This window comes from Pygocentrus nattereri, chromosome 13 (assembly GCF_015220715.1).
Source record: "Pygocentrus nattereri isolate fPygNat1 chromosome 13, fPygNat1.pri, whole genome shotgun sequence".
Taxonomy (NCBI): domain Eukaryota; kingdom Metazoa; phylum Chordata; class Actinopteri; order Characiformes; family Serrasalmidae; genus Pygocentrus; species Pygocentrus nattereri.
In genome coordinates, this window is record NC_051223.1 from 3,416,470 (window position 1) to 3,443,661 (window position 27,192).

Below are 27,192 nucleotides of genomic sequence, written 5' to 3' on the forward strand. Positions count from 1 at the left end.
ACAGACAGACAGACAGACAGACAGACAGAGAGAGAGAGAGAGAGAGAGAGAGAGAGAGAGAGAGAGAGAGAGAGAGAGAGAGAGAGAGAGAGAGGCACTGAATAAAGTCCTAAATAATCTAGAATCAAGTCTTTTCAAGGTTAGTGATTTACACCCCTGCTAGTCATGAATGCAGTGATGTCAATGGAGAATTTCCACTGCAAAATTCTTTTAGTCAAGTCATTACTGCTGCAGCAAAGGTGAGCAATTAGTTATTGTCAGTTTATAAGTCTCTAAGTTTTAATGTGAGGATATGAAACAACTATAATTCTCCACACACTAGCAAGTCTCTTAATTTGCCTCTAAATGCTGGTGTTATATTCACTTAATCAAATATCTGATAACATGCTCCCTTAATATTGGCAGAATGATAGATCAGTTGGGCCGAACACGGATCACATTGGACTCGTGATCGGAGGTAGTGAGGATCTAGGATCCCTGCTCATGGGCGATGTGCTTCAGGAAAAGAGCTGGTTTAAGGAATCATCCTAATAAAGGCTTGGGCTTTAATCTGTTGGACATCAAGCCTTGACTTTGGTATTTGTAACATATGACGAACCTAAGCTGTCTTAAGGCACAGGAGGAAAGGCAAAAAGAAAGAGAAAGGGAGTGGGAAAGTAAGAGCAATGGTGTTACTTTTTTGTCGCTTGGTCAAATTACTCTGGAGTAAACTAGACAGGTCGCTGGATCTCAAATTCAAGATTTAAACTGGTAGATTGGGCCAGGATTATGATTTCAGCCAGACCTTTTAAAAAGGTTTTTGTCTAGGCTATGAGAGTTTTGAGCAAGACGAATAGATCGCTTTGAGATGAAGTATGTTATAGCTAGCATGAAATTATACCATTACAATGTAATTGAGGTGATATGCAAAAAAAAAAAAAAAAAAAAAAAAATATTTAAAAAAAAAAAATCTACTTAACATTTTTTCCCCTCTTACACCAAGTCTATTCAATCAGCCAAAAATGTTTGGTGTCTAAAGTTTGCTTCTTTAGTTTTGAACTGGAGCTACAAGCCTAATGTAGTAAATGCATAATACAAGCTTATACGCCACAGCTGGCACATCATCTAACTAAAACAGTAGCAGTAATCTGCAACAGCAGAAGCAAGTTTCGTCTGTACTTCTGTTCATTCTTACCAAACAGTATGTCACACAGTCACACAATATCGGAAACTACATATGCAAATCTACTTGTGCTTACTGAAAGGGATAATTTGTCTAAAATAAAATAAACTGCTACCACAGCATCTCTTGTACACATGCCTACTTGCCTTCTACAAAGGTGTCACTATGTTCTCTAGAGTTTCTGTGGTTTCAGAACTGATGATGCATCATGAAGGTGGGAGGAACTTCTGAAAAACTACAAGCACCTTGGGGCAAATACATGATGGGCTGTTTGAAATGATTTAGCACGACAGTTAATGGTACAGCTAGGAAGACGAATATCACATCCGTACTTCTGCAGTGGATTCGCAACGGCTGTATGATGTAATTACACAATGCATGCTGGGTATTGTAGTGAGAAAACACTAAAGAAACACAATCATCTTCTGTCAAGCCAAAGAGATAGAGGGATACAGAAAACTACAAAACAACAAATAATATGTTAAGTCCGAAATTTAGAGTGGCGTGCCCCTTTAACAACAACACGCCTTGAGGTCGCCGTTTCAAGGTCACGACTTGCAGTTTGAGGTATAAGCTTCCATTAACTGTTAGCTACTGTTGCCTAGTAGCTCCAATGCAAACACACAAGTAAACATCTTGGCTGATCAACTAAACGTGGAATAAGTGGATAATTTTATAAATTTGATTTTATTCTAGAGCAACTTTCAAAACAAAAAAAACTCCCTTTTTAATTTGATTTGTCACATTCTCAGAGTTTTATAGGAATATCCAACAGCAGTTGGAAATATTAAAGTGTTGCATAGTGTGGTGCATATGGCCTGGTTTTCATACAAGAAATGTTGTAAACTAATGGCATCGACAACTAAATACAACAGATTTCTGCTGCTAAAACAGAACCAACAAAATGTCGAGATAATTTGAAAGCAACAATATATTGTTTCAAATCAAAGCCCTAATGTACCCATCAGCTGTTCAGGTGAATTGATTTTACCAAACAAATTAAATATCAATGTGAACTGCTTCTTGATTCTTTTAAAAGCTAATCATTTTTTTTTCCACACTGATAACTTACAGGAGGTTGCATGTCTGGTAATCATCTGACCTAAAAGAAAAAACTAGAAAAACAAACAGCTCTGCCAGACATTCCGAGGTAATTTCCAAAAAGGTGAACTTTTAACTACTACAAATACCATCAGTTAAGGTACTGATGCTATAGAGTTTTGGCCTGAAACATGGTACAACATTGCTTTAAGTGCTGCTTAAGTGACGATTTGATAATAACATCAACAGACTTGTAATTCGTCTACCTTTCCACCTTCCCTGGTCTGTCAGGCTAGCGAAGGAAAATGATGCAGATAATTGTCATGCAAAAAGCAGAGGCAGTTACGATTACATTGCAGAGTCATTTTAAACGTTAATGAGCATCTCAAAACTTTCACATTTGTTAAAACACTGAAAAAAGCTAAATGGAATGGAACCCATTGACGTGTTCTCTGTAGTTGGGCTGAGAGGTCATGGGACGTCCAGGTCTAAGGTCACGACTGCTGTCCACTCCACTGGGGTTCAGACGGCTGGCGGAGGAACTCTTCCACCTGCCTGGCCATGTCCATTGTTTCCTCCAAATCAAACTCTCCTTCGGCATCCAACATAGGGTCACTCCTACACAAACACACACAGAGTGTGTGGTGAGTCAGAGTGTAATGATTTCATTTTTCAGTACGAACAATCTAAAAAGTTAACGTTTGAAACTTAAAGTGGTGCACATTCATAGGGGAAATGCAAGCGCACACTCCAAAATCTTTCTAATTAGAAAGGGAAAGTTTGTGAACCAACTTTTAGTTTGACAAAGGCAACTAAACACTTCAAAAGTTCAAGCAGTTGCAGAACACTGGCGACTGGGTTTATACCACAGTCTTTCAGCATGTTGTTAGAGCATCACTAGATGGTTGTTACATGGTTGCTATGGTGATGCTTGGCTGTTGATATTGTAGCCCAGGTTGTTATAAAGGTGGTGTATGGCTACGGTGTTGGTAGACCGTTTCTATTGTACCCCAGGTGGTCGCTAAAATGTTACTAGGCCACTGCTATTGTATCCAAGGTGGTTGCTAAGGTGTTGCTACCATACTTGTATCATGTTGAAATAAGAGAGGTCTGACTGGCTGTGGTGAAATAAAAGATATAATAATCATACAATCGAATATTAATGAAATGACAAAGGATTAATATTTTAATTTGGGAAAAGTTCGGGTTTACCAACGTATTCAAGAAATATTGATAAATAATTACATGGGAGCGTAGATCGCAAAGTTGTTTTGTTGATTGACGTTCGGTGAAGCGCTGTGGTCCATGAAGTTGGAATTCCCACCAGGCTGCTCAGAATTTGGTGGAGAAAACCTGAGAGGAGGAAAAATGTATGCAAAGCACATCAGTAATGAATACACAATGAATGCAGTGATTAATACAGAAGCCTCAATAAAACTCTGTTGGATCCACAGCGCAAAAAAAAAAATAAATAAATAATAATAATAATAATAATAATAATAATATCATCTCACATAAGACGAGGAGTAGTTTTCTCATGGCCACAAAAAGAGGCATACTTACTCAACTTTCACCACTTGCTTGATCTCCGGTTTGACGTAGCCATCACCTACAGCTTTCGCTGAATACAAAAAACAAACAAGCTTAATTTATGCAACTGGAATGAAACAGAAAGACCTGATGTGCTAAAAGTAAAATTTATCAGAAAAGACACACCAGCACATGCATTCAACTTATACAGTGTGCTCCAGCGCTGCACAATATACTGCTTGTTAATTGTTATCACAATGTTGATGTTTTCCAGTACTGAAAACACAAAAGGCTACAATAAGCAAATGAATCCTTCAACAAAATCCAAAAGGAGTTACAGGTGAGGGCTTGTGTGGGAATTTAATTTAAAGAAAAAATAATTCTCTGCAAAATAATGCAGGTTAGTCTTTAAGCATGTCACATCAAGGACTCTCCAATGCATCAATGTTACAACTGCGTCAATGTTACACTGATATTACAGTCCGTTGCTACAATATGGAGCAATATAATTGCAGTGCAGTTGCCCCCATCATCCAACACTTTTCTGAATAGAATCATGGGAGTAGTGCTTCTCAACCCTGGTCTTAGAGTGCCCCGGTCTAGAGTTGTGTTCAAATACACGTACTGATACGGTGATAACTATCAAATTTTATACGTTTTGCTGTTCACCTATTGATCTACATCCCCAGATTTTCTCATAAGCACATGAGCCCAAATACTGACTACTGCCTGTGCTGCTGCCTTTGTGACTAAAAGCGTACAAAGTTAACTCCTCAGTCTCTCTGTGCTTTGACAAGCGCCTCAGAGTGAACTACACCTATAATATAGCTCTTAGAAGATCCCTATACATTATATATACATACATAAACTTGCCTTAAAAAATTTAAATTTTAAGTAAACAAAAACATACCAAGTGAGGTTTATCGTATGTTGAGGCTTCTATTGTGACACATTTTGTGAGGTCGCTGACTAATAATCCCTATCCATATCTTATCCTGCACATTTTACTGTTTTCAAGCTCCAGCATACCCACTTTAACTCAGGAAGGGACTGTTTATAGGTTTCTTAATTTGATTAGGTATGTTGAAAGCAGGAAAACACCAAGTATACAAGCTAGGAGATGCTCCAGGACCAGGACTAGGAACCACTGCACAGCAACTGACCAAAGCCTTTTTCTTCAGTGTAGTAATAGCAGTGGTATAACGGGTAACGTACAGTTTGGAGGGGTGCAGTAACGAGAGAAAACCTCATCTTTAGGCTGGTTTGGATAAAGGAAGAGCAGGTGGTTCAGGTCACTGATGCGGTCAGCCAGAGAGCGAATGGAGAAGTCTTTAGTTGTGAAAGGCATCAGATTCCATACCATTCTTTCTCCTACAACAAACAAGAAAGAGAGAAAACTATTAAGACAGATGGGAAGAAAAATTGAGTTAAATGATGATAATAAGCACCATCAGTGACGCATTAATTGCTTATTTAAACAGTGACTGACTGACTGAATACATACTGACTTTGATTTAATACTTTTACCTGCTTTGATTAATTGACTGGGCCTGCTTTGACTGACTGACTGTTCTCGGACGAGTTAATAAACTGCAACCACTTTGATTGACTGATTGACTGCATCTGCTATGATTTAGAAATTGTGCCTGCTGTAACTGACTGTACATACTTTATATTATATATAGATTGCACCAGCTTTAACTGATTAAATGTGCTCTAACTGACAGATTGTACCTGCTTTGTTGGGGTTCTCAGCCACCCATGCGATGGTGATTCCTCCAATCTCAGAGTCACTGAAGCGCAGTAGGAATGTGCCATTAGGTTTGGATAACAGCATGTCCTGAGCCTGCTGCTTGTTAAGAAAACCCAGGATCGCCCTGCGACATGAACATATACAGCAAACGTCAGAAGATTTGTAGGGAAGACGTTCTGATTGGATGTAGTTTACATGGTTTGATCAGGAATGTTAAATATTTTTATGAGCAACTTTTTTTTTTTAATGCTAAACAGGAAACAAGATGTACAATGACAACACGGATACAAATAAATACCCCCCCTATATTCTCACTTGGTATGTCAACACAACATCAGTTAAATCAAAGATTTAAATAATACAGAGCTTGTAGGTTACTTGCTAGTAGGATACACTGAGCTAACTTTCCAGCCTGAACGATGATGCATTCTAAACTTGAAAGCGTTAAAAGCACAGCTCTGGATTTTCCGCTGATTATAAACTTCTGAGCAGCAGAAAACAGCATATCGGACTGTAGTGTCCCTAATATGTTCAATACGGTTCCTTCATTTCCATAACCATGTACAAGAAAGCCCACCAGTAGTTAGCACAGAGATCTGGTGGGGTGCAATGCGGCAACAAAAGGTGCCTATGGATGCATAACATTACAAGCAAAACATTCCATAGGAATGAATTGAAAACTATTAAGAAGCCATCTTACACACGTGTGTTAGAATTTCTAAGACCTCATGAATATCTATAGGCTTTGATTTTTGTAGTTCTCTGTCCATTTTTGTGGACAGTGTTTTTTCCTGATATCAATTGTTTTTGACAAATGATTCTGTGCTTTAAGTTTAAAATCATATTAAGCAACTTTGGGCCAACATAATCCATGCTGTCCAAGTCTTACCCGTCATTCCAGTGAGCCTTGAGATGTTTCTTCATGAGTTCTATGACTCCGTCAAACCACTGCCAGAAGGTAAAGTTCCTACCCGGTAAACTCTCCTGTGAAACATCAGGATGTACAGTAGATGATGGTATTTTGCACAGGAGATAAGAGCATTTTTTTTGTTTGCAAAAATTTGTTAGTTGAGCACTTTATTATTCCAATTTTTATAAGCCTGCTCTACAATTTATGAACGGAACGTCTTAAATAAAATGTCTACTCTATATGGATTATACATTTTATAAATAATTTTAAATTATTGTGCGATTTACTCAAACTGTATATGACGTTTTATACACAGTCCTATGCTCTAACAGTTCTAAATTTTGAACACCCTCAGTCAAATTACTGAAAAGTCAAACATAAGTCAACACAGCATTCCGCTTTCTGCAAATTTCTATGTATTTGCTGGGTTTAACATACTGGAAAATAAATCAAATGAATGAAATGTACAGTAACTTTTGCACAGGCCATGTTTTTTTTAAGCATAATTGTGCATTAAAATGTGCAGAAATGTGTTCTCTAAAGAGTATGTGGTATTTGCACTTACAAAATCAATAAAAACATGTACAACAACAACAACAACAACAACAACAACAACAACTTTCTCATCAAATTGTCAGAATTGTAAACATACAATGACAGAGTAGCATCACACAGTTCTGGCCCCTCTTGGAGGTAATATTACAGAGATTAAAGGTACTTACCCGGTTGAACTGGGACCAGGTCATGGTCATGTTTCGGTAATCCTCAGGGTTGTTGCTGGAGCTGCTGAAGGCTTTTTGGGCGAGGAAAACCAAATTCTCCTCAGAAAGACCACGGTCACTCTGCACTTCCGATTTATATTTCATATTCAGAGCTTCACACAGCTGCGGCCATGTGACCTTATCCGGAACAACGAAGGGGACCCGACCCTACAAACGCACAAAAAGAAAGGATCACATTTTTCGTGATATGACCTTCTGTTATTGTGACCATGTGATATTGTGAAAAAATTGTCAAATTCCTTTGACTCATAACTGACTGTTTGCAGCCAATCTGAAGTTCATATGCATAGCTTAAACAATCAACAGTTGTTAGCTTGCAGCTTTTAAGAGTTTTGTCATGATACAAACTACATACGCTAGCCGAGAAACACATTGTAGTTTATAGTTTAGAGCTACACTCAACAGAAACAGGTCTACCTCACCACTGCGTCATGTGGCTAAATTCGTAGTTGGCACAGTGCTGTAACTACCTTTAGGATAGCTAAATCTCTGCTATGTGCCCTTATCTATGGCATCTGCATGAATTAAGGCACTTCTTGTAAATGATATGTAAATTAGGTGCTGGTAGGCTAGAGCTTGATTTCACACCCCGAAGCCAATTCACCAGTTGCACTCAAATTTCTGATTGTTTCCGTGTCCCAGGAAAGTTTCATAAATCAGATGCAGAGTAGTTAATTCGTCATTAAAGGTGGTCAAATCTGTGCTCTTTTTTAAGCAACTTATCGAGGGCCACTGAATCAAAGTTTTGTAGGAACATTCTTTGCTTGACTTTTCAAATGTCATTTATTTTGTGGGTAGACTGGTTGAAGAATCTCAAATACATTGTCAGACATGGTCAGTGTGGGAGTCTGCCTCATAGATATTTATGGCTCAGCATATTCTCAGAAAAGGGGGTCCGTGCACTATGGCAAAATATATTAGGATGTGTAATCATTCGACAGGGCTGGCAACATGGCAAAAGTACAAATACTTGAAAATATTTTCACGGCACGATATGATTAGTAATCATTTAATATAAAAAAGCAGTAGAACTATGCGGCACTAAATCCCATAATATATCGCTGTTGTCAGAAGAAAACCTTGCATCTCTATTTTTGACGTTTTTCAGTTTTTGACATAGTTTGAAAATACATATTACCCTTTACATTTTGCGGAAATTTCATAAAGAATGGACCAAATGAAAGCATCCAAAATGACTTGGAAAACCTCTGGTTCCATTGACTTATATTAAAAGTAAAGCATGTTTTTTCCTTCTCCTGTAAAGTTACCAGTTTGGAGATACCAGGTTTTCTTCCGACAACAACGATATATGCATTTATATAAGCATTAGTGAATATATTTATACATTATACAAAAATAAAATGTCCTGTGTTCTCACCGGTTCTGAAAAAGCATTGTCCCACAGGACTGTCGCCGTGGCATTGTTGTCCTGACTTCCATGGACGATGACCACAACAGGCAGAGATAACGTCTGCATTATTAAAGAAAAAATAAATATATTTAATTAAAAAAAAAAAAAAAAAAAAAAAAAAAAAAAACACTGTGTATAGATGTTACTTTATACACGCAAACAAGCATATAGTCGTTATGTGATTGTTACTGTTTAAAGTAACATTTTACCTTAACATGAAACATTAGCTCATTTCCTCCCACACTGAACTGAGACTCAAATAGAACCGTAAACTTCTCCTCAGTCACCGATTCAGCGCCACGCCTGTCCGACCGCTTTATGCGCTTCAAAGACTAGAGAGTGAAACAAAGGAAGAAAGAAAAAAAGAGAGTCAAGCTGTGTATTGGGTAGACTCTATCTATTAAAAACACTATCTACTGTATTTATTCAATATCTAAAATGTCTAAAAACTCGATAAGTAGCATTGATGAATAATTAAACTGAACACAAAGTGTGTCAGGTAGTGGTATTTATATCACTCACCATGTTTCTGAAGTGTGCACTAAGGGTGCCTGTGGTTTGGTGGTACTCCATCACACAGTTATTGTTGAGGATCTCTCCACTGCTGTCACTGGACAACCCAGATACAGAGGACGGAACAAATGTTACACTTTAAAACCTCTGTTAAGAACTTTTTTTTCAGAGCCAAAAAAATTTGTAAGCTGTCTCAAAGTGACTATCCAAAATATAACTGTTAATATTAAACAAGTGAAGTTTTAAAGCATCACTTTATTCCTTGTAATGAACTGCATGAAGCAAAACAAAGCACTGTAAATTCAGACTGTGTTCGTTTGCACTAACTCATAAAATGATTTTATACCAATCCTGGAATGCTGCTGCTCTTTAGAGCCACTATGCATTATAATGGGCATCAGAAATAGCTAGTAGACAGTAATTATAAAAGCATTTGATTCATCATTATTTACAGCTGCCTTTGGAATAAAAAAAGGGCAATGTCATTTTTTCGTTCCCTGGAACATAATTTGGGTGTGAAATGGTTAAATGCTTGGGCGCTTTATAAGCTTTAATTGTGCACGTTTAAGGTAGAGCATGCAAAAAAATAAGTTTGCTTGATGGTAATACTACACAGGATTTACTATGGATGGGTTAATGGAAAACAGCATTATGCTCACTCACAAAGACGTTTGATGAATAACGCGACCGACATACCTCAAATATGCTAATTTATGAAGACATCACCAAAATGCTGTAGTGAAAGCAGAAAATTTAGCCACCTAATTATTCACATTTACCATAAATGGAGCAAAATTACATGTTTCTGCTGCTTCATTTAAGGTGGACCAGAAAATTATACTAAGAAGCTGGCAAATGGGAGCCCAACTTCAGCCTCGCAGAGAAAACAGTCGCAGCAGCTACTTCTCCACGTAGGATTCAGGCAGTTGCTCAAACAGTTGATTTAAAATTGAGAAAAAAAAATGCTGAAGTCATGTTACCGTTTCTTTTCAAATTCTGCATCAAATATATTTACGTATATATGTATTCTATCAAGACATAAAAATGACACCTATATCGTCACACCCTTACGACGCTGTGTGCTTGAGACTGACTCACTTCCGGGTGTTCTCATTCTTCAGCAGAGCTTTGGCTTGTTGCTCATTGATGATGGTAGCCTTCACCTGTGGCGGGTTCATGTGGACGTTCAGTTTCCCTCCCACCAACAAACGTACTGTTGCTGCAAACTTGGTCTGTGTCTTCAACACCTGTGGAGGCTGCTTTTCTATAATGAACGTGCTGCGGAGAGAATAAGTTGTACACATATTAGGGATGTTACTGATGAACCAATCAACTGTAAACCAACATCAATACATAAATCTTCAATCAATACGTATTAGGATTTCTGTTAGATCTATTTAGTAAGACCCAACTCCAACTCCAACTTTTTCTGGAGTCGACTCCCAGACTCCACTCAAATTTAACTGATGGCACCATTGTTGCGGATAGGCATAGAGCAGAGATTAAACCATCCTGAATGTAGTTCAGCAAGTAGGATATTTAGTCACATGACACACTGCAAAGGTGGGCTACAACTGACTCTGTAGACTTACAAGCTTGAAGGTGCCGAGTTTATATTTTAATGTTGGTGTTGTTTAAACTACGCATATAAACTTCAGGCTAGCTGTGGTCAAGGCATATAAGTGACCCTTATTAGTCCCACAATGGGGAAATTTCACCTCCCCATTTAACCCATCCGTGAAGTGAAACACCACATACATTTCAGTGAGCACACACACACACTAGGGGGGCAGTGAGCACCCTTGCCTAGAGAGGTGGGCAGGCCAATCCGCAGCACCCATGGAGCAGTTGAGGGTTAGGTGTCTTGCTCAAGGACACCTCAGTCATGCGCTGTCGGCTCTGGGGATCGAACTGGCGACCTTCCAGTCACAAGGCTGGTTCCCTAACCTCCCTAGCCTCAAGCTCATGACTGCCCCCATTAGACTTCATTCGAAAACACTGCGTATCCATTTGAGACAATTTTGGATAAAACATTTTTGAAAGGAATAACAGCTGATGTATAGTTGAAAATGCTTTTGTATGTCTCTAATATAGGTGGTTTCAATCACAATACAGCACTGATACTTCTCACATAAGTAAATCCTAAAAGAACTTCATATAAAACAGTGCTGTGTGTTTGACGTTTTCATGGGTAATGTTTGTGATCTTATGTTCACTGGTTAGCAGTTAATCGCCCACTAATACCAGTCAGTTACCAGTCAAAAGAATTTGGATCTCTACCAACTACAAAGCACTTTGTAGATTTGCTTTTAAAAACTGATGGAGATTCATTGACTGATGTTAGATTTACATGTGAAAGCACCATTGTCACATATGAAGACTGACTGTCACCATGCACTGCTTGGAAAAGCCATTAGCTGTGATGTGCACTGGGCTTTAGCAAGCAGCCTAATCAAAGTCACATGGACTCACCTGGTGACTAGAGCAGATATGACATCAGTGACTGTGCTGTTCAGCTCTTTGAGCAGCTCTTCTGTGGGGCCTGGAATGGGCAGCTGCTGAGTTAGATGTTCAACCCGCCGAATCTGCTGCCTGTTCTGCCAGATCATATCCGCCAACTTCTCACACCTACAGATAAAGCAACAAAAAAAATTATACAAAAATAAAAGAGTTATTATTTAAACACACATCTCCATAACTTTAAAAAATTTTGAACATTATGCTTATATCTTAAACCTTAATTAAAATGTTGATTACTCATCACAGTCACTCAAAAAAATAAAAACTAACATTTCAGGACATTAATGTACAATGCATCTCAGAAAATAACATTTACAATGTTTTTAATTATTTAAAGCCAATTTGGTTGTAAATAGATATATAAAAATGATTGTTGCACAGCAGAGGTTTCAAGCAATAAGTAGGCAAAAAAAAAAATACATCCAGAATGATGAAGAGTTACAGATGAAGAGATACAGTTACTAAAGTGACTGAGAAAGCTGTAATGGAATTAGTATATACAGCAAATGTATTCTATGACGTCAAGAACTCCTAGCATAATAAATAAAAACACTGAAGTTTTGTTAATTTTTATAGTTTACAATAAGTCACACTATGTTCCAAACCACATGAAAAAGTCTGTGAGACTATGTACGCCAAGTGCATGTGGAGTTAACAAAACAACGGCAGAAAAAAGGTGAAATAAAATTGAATCCAGTTCAGTGTTATTTGTACAGCAGAGCTGTGTTTGTGTTTACCAGGACTGAAGAATGTCTAGCGACCCTTCTGCAGGTCCTCCATTTCCAGCTAGCTGCTGCCGTCTCTTCCACTGAATCAGTTCATCATCCACGATCACCGTCTGCTGTTTCCTCAACAATGCCAGTGTCCTCTGCTGTTTCTCTGCTAGGTCCTGCACACAGAAACACACAGAAAGAATCTCCAGAGCCTGAACTAACCATATTTTCTTTTCTGATCCCGCTACCAATACTGATACTGAAACCTTGGCCTCTTTTCTATGGCAGTGCCGAATGTTTGAGCATTGGGGCCGAGTGTTTCAGTGGCATTTCCACACGGACACAGTTCACCACAGAACCGCGCTCAGCATAACTTTCTCAGCAGTTAGCTAACCGTGCTCAGGGCCGCAGAACCGTTTGTCACGTGTAGTTTTTCTCCAGTATTTCGGAACACGGGATCCATTTGCCTCTAATGGATGAGAGCCCTATTTTCTAGGGCTGTGTGTTACCTGTCTGTACTTCTGCAGTGTGTTGGCCTCTCGTGTTAGCCATGCCTCTAGGGTAGCTTTCCGACTTTGCAGGCTCGTCTCTCTCTGCACTCTTTCTGCTGGTGGCAAACTCGCCAAACTACTCAGCTGAGCTACAGAGAATAAGAGAACGATACAGAGAAAGACAGCGAGAGCGAGAGAGAGAGAGAGAGAGAGAGAGAGAGAGAGAGAGAGAGAGAGAGAGAAAGAGAAAGAGAAAGAGAAAGAGAAAGAGAGAGAGAGAGAGAGAGAGAGAGAGAGAGAGAGTGAGAGAGAGAGAGTGAGTGAGAGAGAGAGAGAAAGAAAGAAAGATAGCAAGATAGAAAGATAGAGAGAGAGAGAGAGAGGAGAATAAAAAAAAAATTAAACATCCTTATCAGCATAATGAACTGCAATTGTTAGTGTGGGGAAAAAAAAAAGCACATGATACATGAAGTAAACACATCTAAACGGATAGATGCGAAAATGTGTGGTATTAAAGTCCAAGATCTAGGATTTTTTTTTAATCAAAATTTGTAAATAAACAACAAAAATTTGTATAAATCTAAACTTTTAAAAATAATAAGCAGCAGTTATGACAAGCATAATGTAAAGGAAACAGTAAATATTCCGCACTCTTCCTAGATCTCTACTTAACTGTAAATGTTTGCACAAAAAGGTAAATTTTTCGTCCTATTGAAGCACGCGTTCAGACGACTCTCAGGTGGCTCTGGTCTATTAATCAGAGGCTTTTCACTGCGTCCATTAAGACTGAGTGCACGCTGTCATTAAAGCAAAAGGAAAATCTTAAATTAATGTACTACTGGACAGCCTGCTGGCCGGTTTGCTGTCATTTATATAATTGAGCGATCTGTATAGCAGTTCCCTGGTATTAAAACAAAATAAAATATTACAGCTTCAGGTTAAAGCTAGGAATGAAGTCTTCACAGCCCAATACAACTGACTGTTGCAGAGAGTCTGGTTGGTTTTGCTGACATGCAAATATTTGCAAACCACAGTTTTTCCATGGTGTGCCAACAGATTCTTTTCTTTACAATCTTCTACTGCACACTGCTGGTGACCAGCAAGCGTTTAGCTTGATAAAAGTTTGTTCTTTTTACCATGGTCCGATAAACACACAATATACGCTGACATGCTCGGGTTCATAAGCTAAAAGAGCTAAAAGTATCAGTTAATCTAACTGCTTTACAGTTTAATATTGTTATCGTCCAAATAAATTTCTTCATGCTGTACATTGTTGGTAGTGAGCTTTACACATAATAATACGATACGAATGCTATACTATGTTTAACACAACCTCTATTATTTATCCACGAATGGATATACAGCATTTTGGAATGAACCTCTTCATATAGAACATGTATGTGTGTTTACCCTGTATTCTCAGGCTTTCCTGATATTGAATAATGAAGTATTCCTGGCTGTGTTGCAGCTTTCTCAGGTCATTCTCTGTGTCCTGCGTCATCACTCTCAGCTCCTCGAATGCTTGGTTAATTTGCTGGTATTTCTGAGGCGTGCCATCTGTCAGTCCAACCCCCGGACTGCTCACCTGCCAATCAGAGAGAGGAAATCAGGCAAAGAGCATCCAATAAAACTAGGGCATTATTTCACATCTGACTATGCAAGTCGCAATCAAGTGTTTTTGCCCTGATTAAAATTATTGTCTGTGGTTCCTGATTGTATACTACAAATGCATCAAAACACGGTAGATAACAGATAGTATTCCTTTAAAAGGCTCTAAAGCTTTCACATTACAAACCTCATTGCTTAAATCCGATTTTTTGCTCATATCTGATCTCTCTGACAGGATGGTTCACACACGTTTATGTAAGTGACTGAAATCTCTCATTAATGTGACAAAAAGTATGGAGAAAAAAAAAAAAAAGTACGTGAATTCCAATCTGAGCGTCACCTTAAGGTCGCATGGTCATGAATCGAATATGTATCCGATCTACGAGCACATATGAAAAGTAGCTCAGTTGGATTTGAAAAGATCAGATCTGCATGTTCACACAGCCCTGAAAACATCAGATCTGAGTCAGAATAGGGCAAAAAATCTGATTTGTGCCACTTTAGACTGGTAATGTGAATGCTGCTTAATTGGGACACATTTTCATGCATTTTCCTGCTACTTTTTATTCTAAGTGCCTCAGATCTTTTGTGTTCTGAATCTAAATTACTGTCGTAACTGACCGTAAACTACAGATGTAGCTGAAAGAGACTAGGCTGAAAAAGTATTACTGTAGTATTGCTGCTGTAGTAATACTTTAAACCCAAGTCTGATTCTATATTTGTATTTTTGCAGACAATACAGCTGCACAACGCACACTTCAAGTACATTAAAATCAATAAAGCTAATCCAATTAGGTACAATACGTTAGGCTATCAATTAATGCTACAGTAAAATCATTTTTGGCATTCTTTTAGCTGATAAATCTTGACTGCTGTATCGTTTAATTATGAATGTGCAATGTGGTTAGGTAGTCACATGTTAATCTAGCTAACACTTTCTAGCAAGCAGTGCAGCAGAGACAGTTGCAGAGACCAAAGAAAGACGTCTAATAATAAGGATCATCTCTATCTTTTGGATCCAACATGAATGAAATGCCGATGATGCTGATAATCGCTCTGCCGCAGCAAAAACTGGCTTGCCTAGCCTTGTTTGTCATTTTTAACGACTAATTTTTATGATGATTTTATGGTGTCTTGAACGCGCTTTTCACATTTCAAGAGTTCCAACAGGCAAGATAGCTACTCCATTCTCTCAGCTTTGAAAATGAAGCCACTGGTAAAAGTTTAAGCCTTGCATTTCATACGAAGCCAATATAAAATTTCCACAATGTAAAAAATGTAGACAACTTACTGCTGCAGGCTGTGAATAATGTTATTGAGGTCGCAAATAGAGCACAATGTAGTAAAACAAAGGAATCAGATTTATGTGTATTACTTACGTTTGATGCCTCTTGTACCAGCCTTTGCTCCGTGTAGAGGATGTGTTTGATGCAGCGCACAAGCTCCATTGGACAAGGGTCATACGCACTCTACAAGAAACACAAACAATTAATTCAGTACATTTATCAAAATGGGCAGATTACATTAACATTAAAGGTGTAAATGATCATTTCTATCCCGCTACACAAGAAACCTGACTAGAGAAGCAACAGTGGAATGTAAATAATACATGATTTTTTTTTTAGGGGTATTTTATGTTCAATTTGGGCAAAAAAATAAATTCACATCAATTTCTAAATGTCTCAGTGTCTGGTTTGTCCCACTACTGATTTAATGACAGAATGCACTCAAGCACGTTTGGGTACAAGCCTCAGATGAGTAGATCAAATCTACCTGAGGATCAAGCTTTTATGGAAGGAACAAAAAAAACCCACATCTCAACTTTTACCTGATTTTTTTTAATCTATATAATTCAATGGTTACAATGTAAATTAATTCATTCAGAGTGGTCTAATGTGAAATGCTCCATTGTAGAGTATCTTATTGATTCTGTTGAGCAAAATAACCCTCAAAGAAAACTTCTCTTTCTGATTTACCACTTTTTAATGAATACAAACAGTACAGAGGAAACTCAGAAGAAACGTTTAGGTTCACTGGTTTTGTACAGCACATAATTTGCATTGTAGACGTTTGGTTCCTATCACCACCACTGTATAGAAAGCAGAATGGCTAAGTTACTACATCAAAGCACTCTAAATGACTTTGTTTATATCTTAATGATTCAATTATACATAAAAAAAAAAATCTATGGAATTACCCTTCACTGTGGTCAATGACACAAAATAGCTCAAATTTAAAAATAGATCTAAAAAGGCTTATTACATTACATTACATTACATTACATTATATTAATTCCAAGTTTAAATGAAAAACGCAGTGGTCTGAGACTTCTGGAGCCCAGTACAAAAACAAAACAAAACAAACAAACAAAAAAAAACATGGATTAGAACCTCCTCTAGGTGTAATGAGGAGGGGTTTACCTTTAACTGTGACGCATAATGGCCTAGTTTTATTTTCAACAAGAAGCCATCTTCACCCATCTGGTGTTCAGCCTTTCTTTGCAGTTCCTGAATCAGGCTTTCCAACAAACGCTTGGCTTTAAACTCCTCCTGCTGTTTCTCCACGTCTATCGCATCCCTGGGGAAAACAAACACACAGGCTTGTTCAACAAGGCTGTTTCTCTTCGCACGAGTCAGCAGTCACTTATTCTAAACATCATAGATCTTCACATTTTCAGTGTTAAACGGGAAACTGATCGTATTAATCAGTTACTGGAACAAGTGTGAAATTTATTGCAAAATAAAAATTTGTATTGCCACATGCCTAATAGATCTCTGAAGTCTTGCGTAATTCTATAGTTAGCATCACAGCCAGACAAGGAAACCCATGTCTAAGGCCAGAAACATACTTCACATAAGTGCACAATTTGGGAGTGCTTGAAATAGCATATCACTATACTACTAGTACATCAGTGTTGTTGAAAAAAAACCTTGTGTCTCTAAAATGGTAACTTTATAAGAGAAAGAAAAAAAACTACTTTACTTCTAATGTAAGTCAATGGAACCAGACTTCTTTCGAGGTCATTTTGGGCCATTTGTTTTGGTCCATTCTTCATGCTCTTTACATTGTTTGTAAATTTCAACAGGCAATTACAAATTATGTCAAAAACAGAAGAACAAAAAAAATGCAAATGCAAGTTTTTTTTCCAACAGCTGCAATATGCTATGTACATTTACATTACATTTAGGGCATTTGGCTGACGCTCTTATCCAGAGCGACTTACAATTTGATCATTTTACACAAGTAGGCGAAGGTGGTGTTAGGAGTCTTGCCCAAGGACTCTTATTGGTATAGTGTAGGGTGCTTATCCAGGTGGGGGATTGAACCCCAGTCTACAGCGTAGAAGGCAGAGGTGTTAACCACTACACTAACCAACCACCCACCAAATGCTGCTAATCATAGTCGTATACAGGGGTGCCCAAAGTGCAGCCCACTGAGAGATTTAAATTGGGTTCTGGATTCTGTTTTAGAGCGACCTGCCACCTTCTGACCAGGACGTCTCAGATTTTCCTTTCGCTTGATGGTGGTAGCAGCACCATATGACAGTGAAATGCAACACATTGCGGTAACAAAGCTAGATAATCTTCTCTGTCTAGATCTTCAATTAACTGAAGGACATTTAGTCAAGACTACAGACATAAAGCACAAATTTTACATTGGCAACTTTTGCAAGATGGAAATTTAAATATTTTTTCTTTGAGTGCTAAAGTGTGCCTCACATTTTAAAAGACTGTAATGAACTCAATACATGAAACAAAGCACGGACGTTACAATAAATATTAAGGAAAGGGCAGAGAAACTAAAGCAACGGCAGCTACCAGAGTCTCACAGCACCAGCTTCTTATCAGAGAAAATTCAGAGGTTCAGTATATCGCTGTTGTCAGAAGAAAACCTCATATCTCCAAAATTAGAACTTTACAGGATAAAGAAAAAACAAATGTAGTTTTAATGCAAGTCAAAGGAACCAGACATATTTCCAAGTCATTTTGGGCTGTTTCTTTCGCTCCGTTCATCATGAAATTTACAACAGGTCCTTTGAAATTCTCAAAAACTGAAAAATGACAAAAATGGAGATACAAGGTTTTCTTCCGACAGCAGCGACATATTAACCCTTTAAGGCTGAACAAAAAATAAGCTACTCATACTGTTGGACCAGAGCCTACTAAATACTGCTGTTACATCAGTAGTTACATCCTCCCAAAATAATGTTGCAGACGCTCTGAACTGGCCTCTACAGCCTCCTTGAGTATAGTGCGTTTTAACAGCTATGATACTATAAAAATACATGGTATCTACAGAGACCATGTGCTTTGCAAAGTGTTCACAAGGTGCTGTTATTTGCATTTGAGTGCATGCATGAAGTATGTTCCTGGCCTAAGCTGGTGTTCTCCATCACACAAATGGATACGGTTTTGGAAAACCACAGCTGTCGCCGCCGGTAGTAAATAAAAATGCCCCAAAACAGATACGTTTCGTTCCAGTTTACATTTTCCATCCAAGTGTCACTGGATCCTCTGAATTACAAGTTGTTTAGCTCTCAAAATACAAATGGTTCTATCAAGTATAGGTACTCCTCTTATCAGCCCAAAAATCAGCAATCTAAGATAGAAATGAAAGCATTGTACTCACCCAAAGAAATGTCTTTTAGGACAGATATATGTGCAAATTAATGCTGAAGATGCTTTTGCTTATTTTGAGGTTAATACCGGTAGAATGATGGGCCAGTGTCAGCCACCACCTGCCACTTCAGGTTTTCTGTAACTTACCACTTTGCTTAACAGTGTGTTGTGTTTACAATGAGATTAAGTTTGCCCTCTGTGGGCACCCTGACTGTGTAAAAGTAACACTAGTTACCACAAGGGCAAATGTTTCACCACAGATCAAAGAAAGCTTTTCCACAAAGAGAAATATCTGTTGTGAAATGGAAACAGAGCTGTGTGTTCCTGCGGTTTGGTACATGCAGAATTACAATACCAGCAAAACATACAAATTGTTTTCAGATGTTTCAACTTGCAAGAATAAAGTTTAAACGCCCTACTGAGATGAGAATTTCCTCACAGTGATTAGTGAAGACGTGAAGTGAGGAGAAACATGTAAGACACAGAAGGGGCTGAAACTGGGGGACTGGTTTGCTAGCGGTCTTGTGGTGAGGCTGCCAGTCTTATGATGTCAACATCAATGCACAACAGGGTCAGCTTGCACGTAGCAACATTCATATTTTAGCTCCTTAACAACCTTGTAATTTAGAGGATCCGACAGTTTCCTGAAGAAAAAATGTACAGTATACAACATATAGAATCAACAGTTTTCTAAAACGCCATTCATTTCCATAACAGAGAAAATCCTATATTAGTGATACTTTTTTAATCCCACAAACTGGGAAATTCCACCTCCGCATTTAACCCATCCGTGAAGTGAAACACCACATACACACTAGTGAATACACACACACTAGAGGGCACTGAGCACACTTGCCAGGAGACGTGGGCAGCCCTATCCACGGCGCCCGGGGAGCATTTGGGGGTTAGGTGTCTTGCTCAAGGACACCTCAGTCATGGACTGTCAGCACTGGGGATCGAACCGGCGACCTTCCGGTCACAGGGCCAGATCCCTAACCTCCAGCCCACGACTGCCTTTTTTTTTTTTTTTTTTTTTTTTTTTTTTTAAATATTAATGGACATGGATGTCTAATTTGGTCATGGCACCAACTACAGAATGATGATACAACTTCAGTGGTCTATAGAGCTTGAAATATTTGTGTGGACATCAGCATTGCTTTAGATATCATTTCTCTGATTTCTATCTGATTTCATCACCCAAAACAGACACTAGTCACCCACTTGTGCTGTTCACCAAGGCCTCACACGTGAGACAATGGATGCGAAGTAAATAAAATGCAAAGTCATTCAGGAGTGAAGAGTTCAAAGCAGTCAAAAGGACGTCTGTATTCATTTAACTGACTAAAAACAGACTTGTGTGTTATATGTAATATGTTCTCTGTACAGACTTTTAGGACAAACAGGGAAAGGCCAAACAAAAAAGAACTTAAAACTTCATTCATCTGTGATATAATTGCAGCTACTCTCCACACAATCATTTAATCAGCCCCAACAGGAGGTTTTATTCGATGAAACTGACCTAAACCGGCTCAGAGAGAATTCTGTTGAGCTGGCATCGGATTCAGATTCAAACATTCCTCTCACAAATATTTCAGCTCACTGTTTGCTTTTAAGTAATTGCAATTAACAATTTAACTGCGCTTTATTGTTCTTTGTGTGCAACTATTAAAGTACAAGCATGAACGGACCAAACTGGCTGATTAGCCATCTTGCGTCCTACCTGTATTCAAATTTCAGGCTTGGTAAAACTGCTTCCTACATTAAAAAATGCACTCTTACCATGGCTGAGACTCGATCCACTGTGCCAGGTAGTGTCGCACCTCTATGGGGAAATGTTGGCCATACAGAGCCTGCATTTGGTGCAGTGCATCCCCCTTTAACTGCTGAGCCTGGATCCATAACGCCATCTCCACCTGCAGAGACAAATTATTGTTTATTGTTCTCTTATTTTTGTCCCATTCGAACTGCTTACTTGCTGCTTACTGTAGGACATTATTTCTATAAATTAACAAAAGTGAAGGATGAATTTGGCCTGTACGATGGTTACTAGTACTGCTTTTAGCTATGCAGTGTACATTTTTAGATAACTGTTTGCCAAACAATGTCAGAAATCTGCACTGATTAAAATTTCTGCATAAATAAATCGTTAACTGGTTTTACGTGAAATGCTTTCTTCTAGAGAAACGTTCAAGTAAGAACTGCTCAAAGTGGTCACCTTAGGAGTTTAATGAAGGAAGGAAACGGTTATAAATATGTTGATGAGACCTCAAGACAGCAGAAATAAACCTTCCCTTTCCAATTTTTATGACATAACTTGAAAAAAACCAGCTGCTCTTTACTTCGAAGAAAAATTTTTAGATGACTGGATGAACTGAAATGATCCAAAATTAGTTGTTATAGAGTATCTTTACATTAACTTACACTTAAAGTTAAGAACTCCTCCTCTGAAGTTACTAATCATACGAACGCTATACAAGGTTGTTCCGAAAGCGACGATATTTTCCCTGCTATTTTCTCAGCATCAAAATTACATATAAAAACTCAGAAGACATGTGTAGGTTCAATTGCTTTTTGCATAATAAATAAAATACAAGACAAATAAAATATTTGTGTTGTAAACATTGACCAAGGAAAATTTAGTCCGTTTCTCTTCAAGGAACCATTTCGCATCAAACTACTCTGAATGATATGCAGAAATAAAAGTGTCAGCTGAATAACTACTTTTGAGATAAGGTTGGAAAATTGGGCACATTTGAGTTTTTTTGCAAATCGATCACTTCAAAGCATAGCTGAAGCGTCCCATTAATTAGTCCTCCTGAACATCTGGAAATGGAGAATCACCTGGATGAAGTTTAATCATCCAGGTGATCTAACTGGCAAGAAGTAGAAAGTGGAAGACACTGGACCCTTTTTCCAAAAAATTTGGGACGCTGTGCAGAACGTAAATAAAAACAGAACGCAATGACATGCAAATCGTGTAAACCACATTTTTAAAGGAAAAAACTACAAAGACAACATATCAGATGTTGAAACTGAGTAACTTTGTTTTTTTTTTTTTTTTTGGTTTTTATTAAATATATGCCCATTTTGAATTTATTGCAGACAACATGTACCAAAAATGTTGGGACGGGGCAAGTTTACCACTGTGTTTCATCACCTCTTCTTTTAGCAACACTCTATAGGCGCTGGAGATCTGAGGAGACACTGCTGTAGTTTTGAAAGTGAAATGTTTCTACATTCGTGTTTGATATAGGATTTCAGCTGTTCCATAGTTCAAGGGCTGTTTTCAGTGGTGACAGGTCTAGACTGCAGGCAGGTCAGTTTAGCTCCAGGTCTCTTATTACAGAGCAACGCTGTTGTAATATATGCAGAATGCGGTTTGGCCTGTGGTTTTACTGAAACAAACAAGGCCTTCTCTGAAAAAGATGTCATCTTGATGGCAGCATATGTTGCCAAAACATGTATATATCGTTCAGCATTAATGGTGCCTTCACAGATGTGCACGTTACCCATGCCATGAGCACTAATGCACCCTCATACCATCATGGATACTGGGTTTTGAACTGTGCACTGGTAACAATCCAGGTGGTCTTTAGCCTGGAAAAAAAGAATTTCACAGGTTGGATTTGTCAGACCACAGGACAACTTTCCACTTCACCTCAATCCATTGTAAATGAGCTTGGACCCAGAGAAGGCGGCAGTGTTTCTGGATTCTGTATGTACATAAATTCTTCAGAGCTTTAACTTGCACTTGTGGATGCTGTAATTGTTTTCACAGACAGGGGTTTTCAGAAGTGTTTGAGCCCATGAAGTGATTTCCACTAAAGAATCATGTCCGATTTTAATGCAGTGCCACCTGCAGGCCCAAAGATCATGGCCAGCAAATGCTGGTTTTTGGCCTTGACCCTTACATACAGAGATTTCTCCAGATTCTCTGAAGCATCTGTACTGCTGAAAGACTCAGCCTCTCTAAGATGTTCATTTAAACCTAATCATGTTGCTGATCTGTTGCCAATTAACCACCATTAAGCATTACACAACTTTACCAGCCTTGTGTTGCCCCTGTCCCAACTTCTTTAGAATGTGTTGCTGGCATTAAATTCAAAACAGGCAAATATTTAATAAACAATTTTTTTTTATTCTATTCTCAATTAAATATAAGGTTTAAATAAGTTGCACATCATTTCAGTTTGGTTTTATTTACATTCTGCACAGCGTCTCAACTTTTCTGGAAGCGGGGTTGTAGAAGATGTTTCATCACTTATCTGCATCGCTTTATCAGTTTAACAGAGCATCAGATCTGGGGTGAATCATAACAGCATCACGCTTGGTGAGCAGGAACATTACCTAACCCTTTAACCAGCTGGGTCAGAAATGAATCAATGAATTCCTGCATAAAAATGAGACGTAAACCAAGACATTCACAGTGGTGTGATGTGAAACTGTGCACTGAAGAAAACTTGCTAGCTATGATTTCTTCACAGTGGTGGTGATGGAAACCAGGGGTTTATTTACCATCCAAATCCAGCAGTGAACCTACACATATCTTTGGGGTTTTTAACATGTAGTGCTGATAATAGACCCATGTATGCTTCCACCATGATGGGGTTGTGGGCTGGAGGTTAGGGAACGAGCCTCGTGACCGGAAGGTCGCCGGTTCGATCCCCAGAGCCAACAGCACATGACTGAGGTGTCCTTGAGCAAGACACCTAACCCCCAATTGCCCACCGGGCGCTGTGGATAGGGCTGCCCACCTCTCAGGGCAAGTGTGCTCACTGCCCCCTAGTGCGTGTGTGTGTTCACATGGTGTTTCAATTCAGGGACGGGTAAAATGCGGAGGTGGGATTAATAAGGGTCTCTTAATCTTAATCAACAGACTTGAAAAATACAAGCCTGACCTCAAAACTATCGTAAAACAATGTCACCAAGCAAAGCATCTATAACCATTTCATGTAATACCCTTCTGTGAGGGAGGCTTTTAGAGGTGGACGTCTGGTTCCTACCACTAACACTGTCAACAGTTAAAGGAGCATTTCACACCAAACCACTCTGAACGACTTTGCTCACATCTCAACTGCTCGACTGTGCAGAAATTGGGCACATCTGTGGAATTCCCCTTTCTGATACACTCTGAGGGCAGATTTTAGTCATATTTCCCAGTTTTCATTTCCGTTGCGAGGTTCCAACACACACAGTTAACGATCTACTGAAACCTGCTGCCACGCGTTCCTGCGGGTGTTCAGCACAACTATAACTCACTCACTAACAAACAGAGGTGGACAAAATACACAAATCATGTACCTGAGTTAAAGTAGAGACACCCAGGGTAAAATATTACTCCAGTAAAAGTAGAAGTCCTTACTCTAGACCTCCACTTGAGTAAAAGTACAGTATTTGCCTTCAAATGTACTTAAGTATAAAGTAAAAGTACTAAAAGAGTAATTCTGGCTCTGATCTGGTCCTGTTATCATTTTTATAACCAGACTGGCTTCATGAACTCATTTCAGGTGAAAGTCCTCCAGCGTCTCTCTTGGTAAACCAGTCTTTTAATAGAACGTCATTAATTAGTGACGCTGACGTCTATTAAAATGATCAGAAGCACAAAACACTGAAGGTAAACAGTTTCCATCAGGGAGAACCGAGTGGCTCTGAAATCACTTTTTACACACAAGCAAAGTTTCAGTTTCAGATGACTTTGTAAATTAGTTACAAGCTGAATAAAAACTGGCTTTAAACTCAGGATCACAGATGAGCTCCTTTACTATGTTGATCTGTAGGCGTCTGTTCATAAACATAAACCAGCCCAAACTCATTTACTATAAAATGAAAGTGTTTGTATGAATTCAGAAAAAAAGAAACGCGTCAGTCTCGACTGCATATGTGGACATATTTCTATATTGTGCTCTATTTACACAAAGTTAGGTTAGTTCATCATTTATGTTGAACAGACTCTCCCAAAGTTTTACGCTGCTGCGCTGACGTTGAACCGTGTGCTGCACTGGGTCGGTATGACCAACAGGTCAAAACAGGCTCAGAACAAAGTGACCGCTGGGCCCTGATTGGTGCTCTGGCTTTGCGCTTCTTTCGTTTTTTTGACATGGTACGTTTTTATACACACAGAAACCAAAAGGAACGACAGATTTCTCAAAATGTAGCGGAGGAAAAAGTCGGATATTAGACTGAAATGTAGTGGAGTGAAAGTAAAAAGTCACCCAGAATGGAAAAACTTAAGTAAAGTACAGATACACAAAAAAGTACTTAAGTACAGAAACTAATTACATTTACTTAGTTACTGTCCACCACTGCTGACAAGCTGTTGGCTTTAGCTCTCTAACTGAATCTGGCGACAAGCGTCAACACAGTCGAGGGGAACGCACCCCTGAGGTGACATGGTGATTATCTGAAATTAAGACGTGACCACGAGTTACTATATTGAGGCCACGAGTTTTCTGAAGAATTAACTAAACGAGCTAAAAGCACCAACGGCAGGTTAATAACGGGTTTGCCGTTTCAAAGCCAAACGAGTAACTTTCACGTCTCTCTTCTTTCTCTCGCGAATACGCATAACCGCTCCGTCCCGCTGCCGGCGGCCGTGTTTAGCGCACAAACTCGTCCTGTTTACAAGTAAATAACAACAAGTAAACACTTCGTGCGACGCGTTTGCAGAGGCACGCCAGCCAGACCACCACTGACAAAACTTCAGCTCATTTTAGGACCCTTTACTGTTCGGAATATTATCTGGCCAGTTTGAGTTTCAATAAGCTGTCAAAATATTAAACATTTGAAGAACTAGCGCTGGGTAGCTAACGGCTAGCAACGTTAGCTAGCTAAGCTAAGCTAACGCCTAACTTGCGAAGTGGGTTCAGCTAAGCTAAGCTAACTTAGCTAACTAGGTTAACAGCGAACCAAAGACCTCAGATAATCTGGACTGGTTTGAAGATAAAACAGCACCACATTTTCGCACAGCGACGCTATATTTTAGGTTTTAATAGCTAACTAACGTTAGACGAGCAGCGCGCGGAGCTAGCTAGCTAAAGGCTAAGTTAGTATGCGCGGCCCAACACATTTTCCTGACATGTTCGTAAAATAAAACCTTACACGCGACTTAAATTACACGAAAAACGGCGTTTGAGCTCATGTGTGTTGGTTGTGGCACAAAGTGAAGGAGGTTTTGGTGAGGACGGGTCGTTCCAGTTAAAACGCTACTACTACTACTGAAACGTTGGCTAGCGCTGGCTGAGGTGCCAGCTGGAGCGTTAGCATTAGCTTCTCGTTCGAACTTCCCGTTCCACCTTAAATGGTGCAGCAGTCACATTCTGGCGCACCAGACGACAGAACGCAGCTTCGGCGCCATTTAAGGTGGAAGGGGAAATCTGAAAAGGAAGCCAACTTTAGCCTCGTCACTAAACTAAGCTGGAGCCCAAACTCAGTAAATTGGGCAAAAGGTTCCTTAAACCCAACACATGAAATAATAACTGTATGGACGGAGCTCACCGGTCAGCTTTATTCCTCCTTACAGTGAGTTCGCTGTCAGTCCATACATGAATATCCGAGGCTGATAAGGGCTAAAAGTCTTCCATCAAACCAGGTGTTAGTAGTTCTTAGTTTTCCGGACTGATGTTGTTTCTGTAGGAGGGAGCACCGCGGTACCTGCAGTTAAACACCAGGTGGCGACACTGAGACGAGAAAGAGGCAGCGCTGTTTTTTTATCCACCCGTATTCGGACAAACCCCGCCTCCTGTGCTGGCATTGGCCAGTAGTGCCTCGTCGTGTGCTCCGTGATTGGCCGATTCAACCTCGCCTTCTAGTATTCTCACAAGGATTGGCTAATAAACTCTTACATCTTGCGCTGGAATAAATTAAAGGGCACGTCCACAAATTCTTTAAACTTTAAATAAGCGTGAACAGTCACGAAGACAGTCATTGTGCGTAGTTCTGATTGTATTTGTATTTATTGTTAGTTAACTGACCTGTTGGTGTAACTGATTGGCCAACTGCTGTTATACCTTCAACCGGCTGCAAAATCCAGGAGTTACGAAGACCTCTGTTAGCACTTAATCACAGTGGTGGACAGTAACTGAGTAAATGTAATTCGTTACTGTACTTAAGTAGTTTTTTTCTGTATCTGTACTTTACTTA

General features: G+C 39.1%; 1 protein-coding gene across 1 annotated transcript; it reads right to left on the bottom strand.

Annotated features, from left to right (window-relative positions):
* Nucleotides 1-26,712, bottom strand: stat5b (signal transducer and activator of transcription 5b). The gene is made up of 19 exons (XM_017704504.2): nucleotides 26,548-26,712; nucleotides 20,833-20,966; nucleotides 16,855-17,011; nucleotides 15,814-15,903; nucleotides 14,237-14,411; nucleotides 12,845-12,975; nucleotides 12,360-12,511; nucleotides 11,575-11,730; nucleotides 10,201-10,380; nucleotides 9,112-9,199; nucleotides 8,799-8,921; nucleotides 8,557-8,649; nucleotides 7,119-7,325; nucleotides 6,376-6,470; nucleotides 5,468-5,610; nucleotides 4,949-5,104; nucleotides 3,767-3,824; nucleotides 3,449-3,556; nucleotides 1-2,821 (listed from the first exon to the last, which is right to left on the bottom strand). The coding sequence occupies exons 2-19, from the start codon at nucleotides 20,958-20,960 to the stop codon at nucleotides 2,698-2,700; spliced, it is 2,364 nt and encodes a 787-aa protein (XP_017559993.1). The 5' UTR covers nucleotides 20,961-20,966; nucleotides 26,548-26,712; the 3' UTR covers nucleotides 1-2,697.
* Between the last annotated feature and the right edge of the window lie 480 nt (nucleotides 26,713-27,192).

Coding starts and splice junctions, on each gene's coding strand:
- stat5b (XM_017704504.2), bottom strand. CDS start 20,960: ATGGCGTTATGGATCCAGGCTCAGCAGTTAAAGGGGGATGCACTGCAC. Junction 11,731..12,359: donor CTAGACATTCTTCAGTCCTG/GTAAACACAAAC, acceptor CTTTATCTGTAG/GTGTGAGAAGTTGGCGGATA. Junction 8,922..9,111: donor GTGCACACTTCAGAAACATG/GTGAGTGATATA, acceptor TTCACTCTCTAG/TCTTTGAAGCGCATAAAGCG.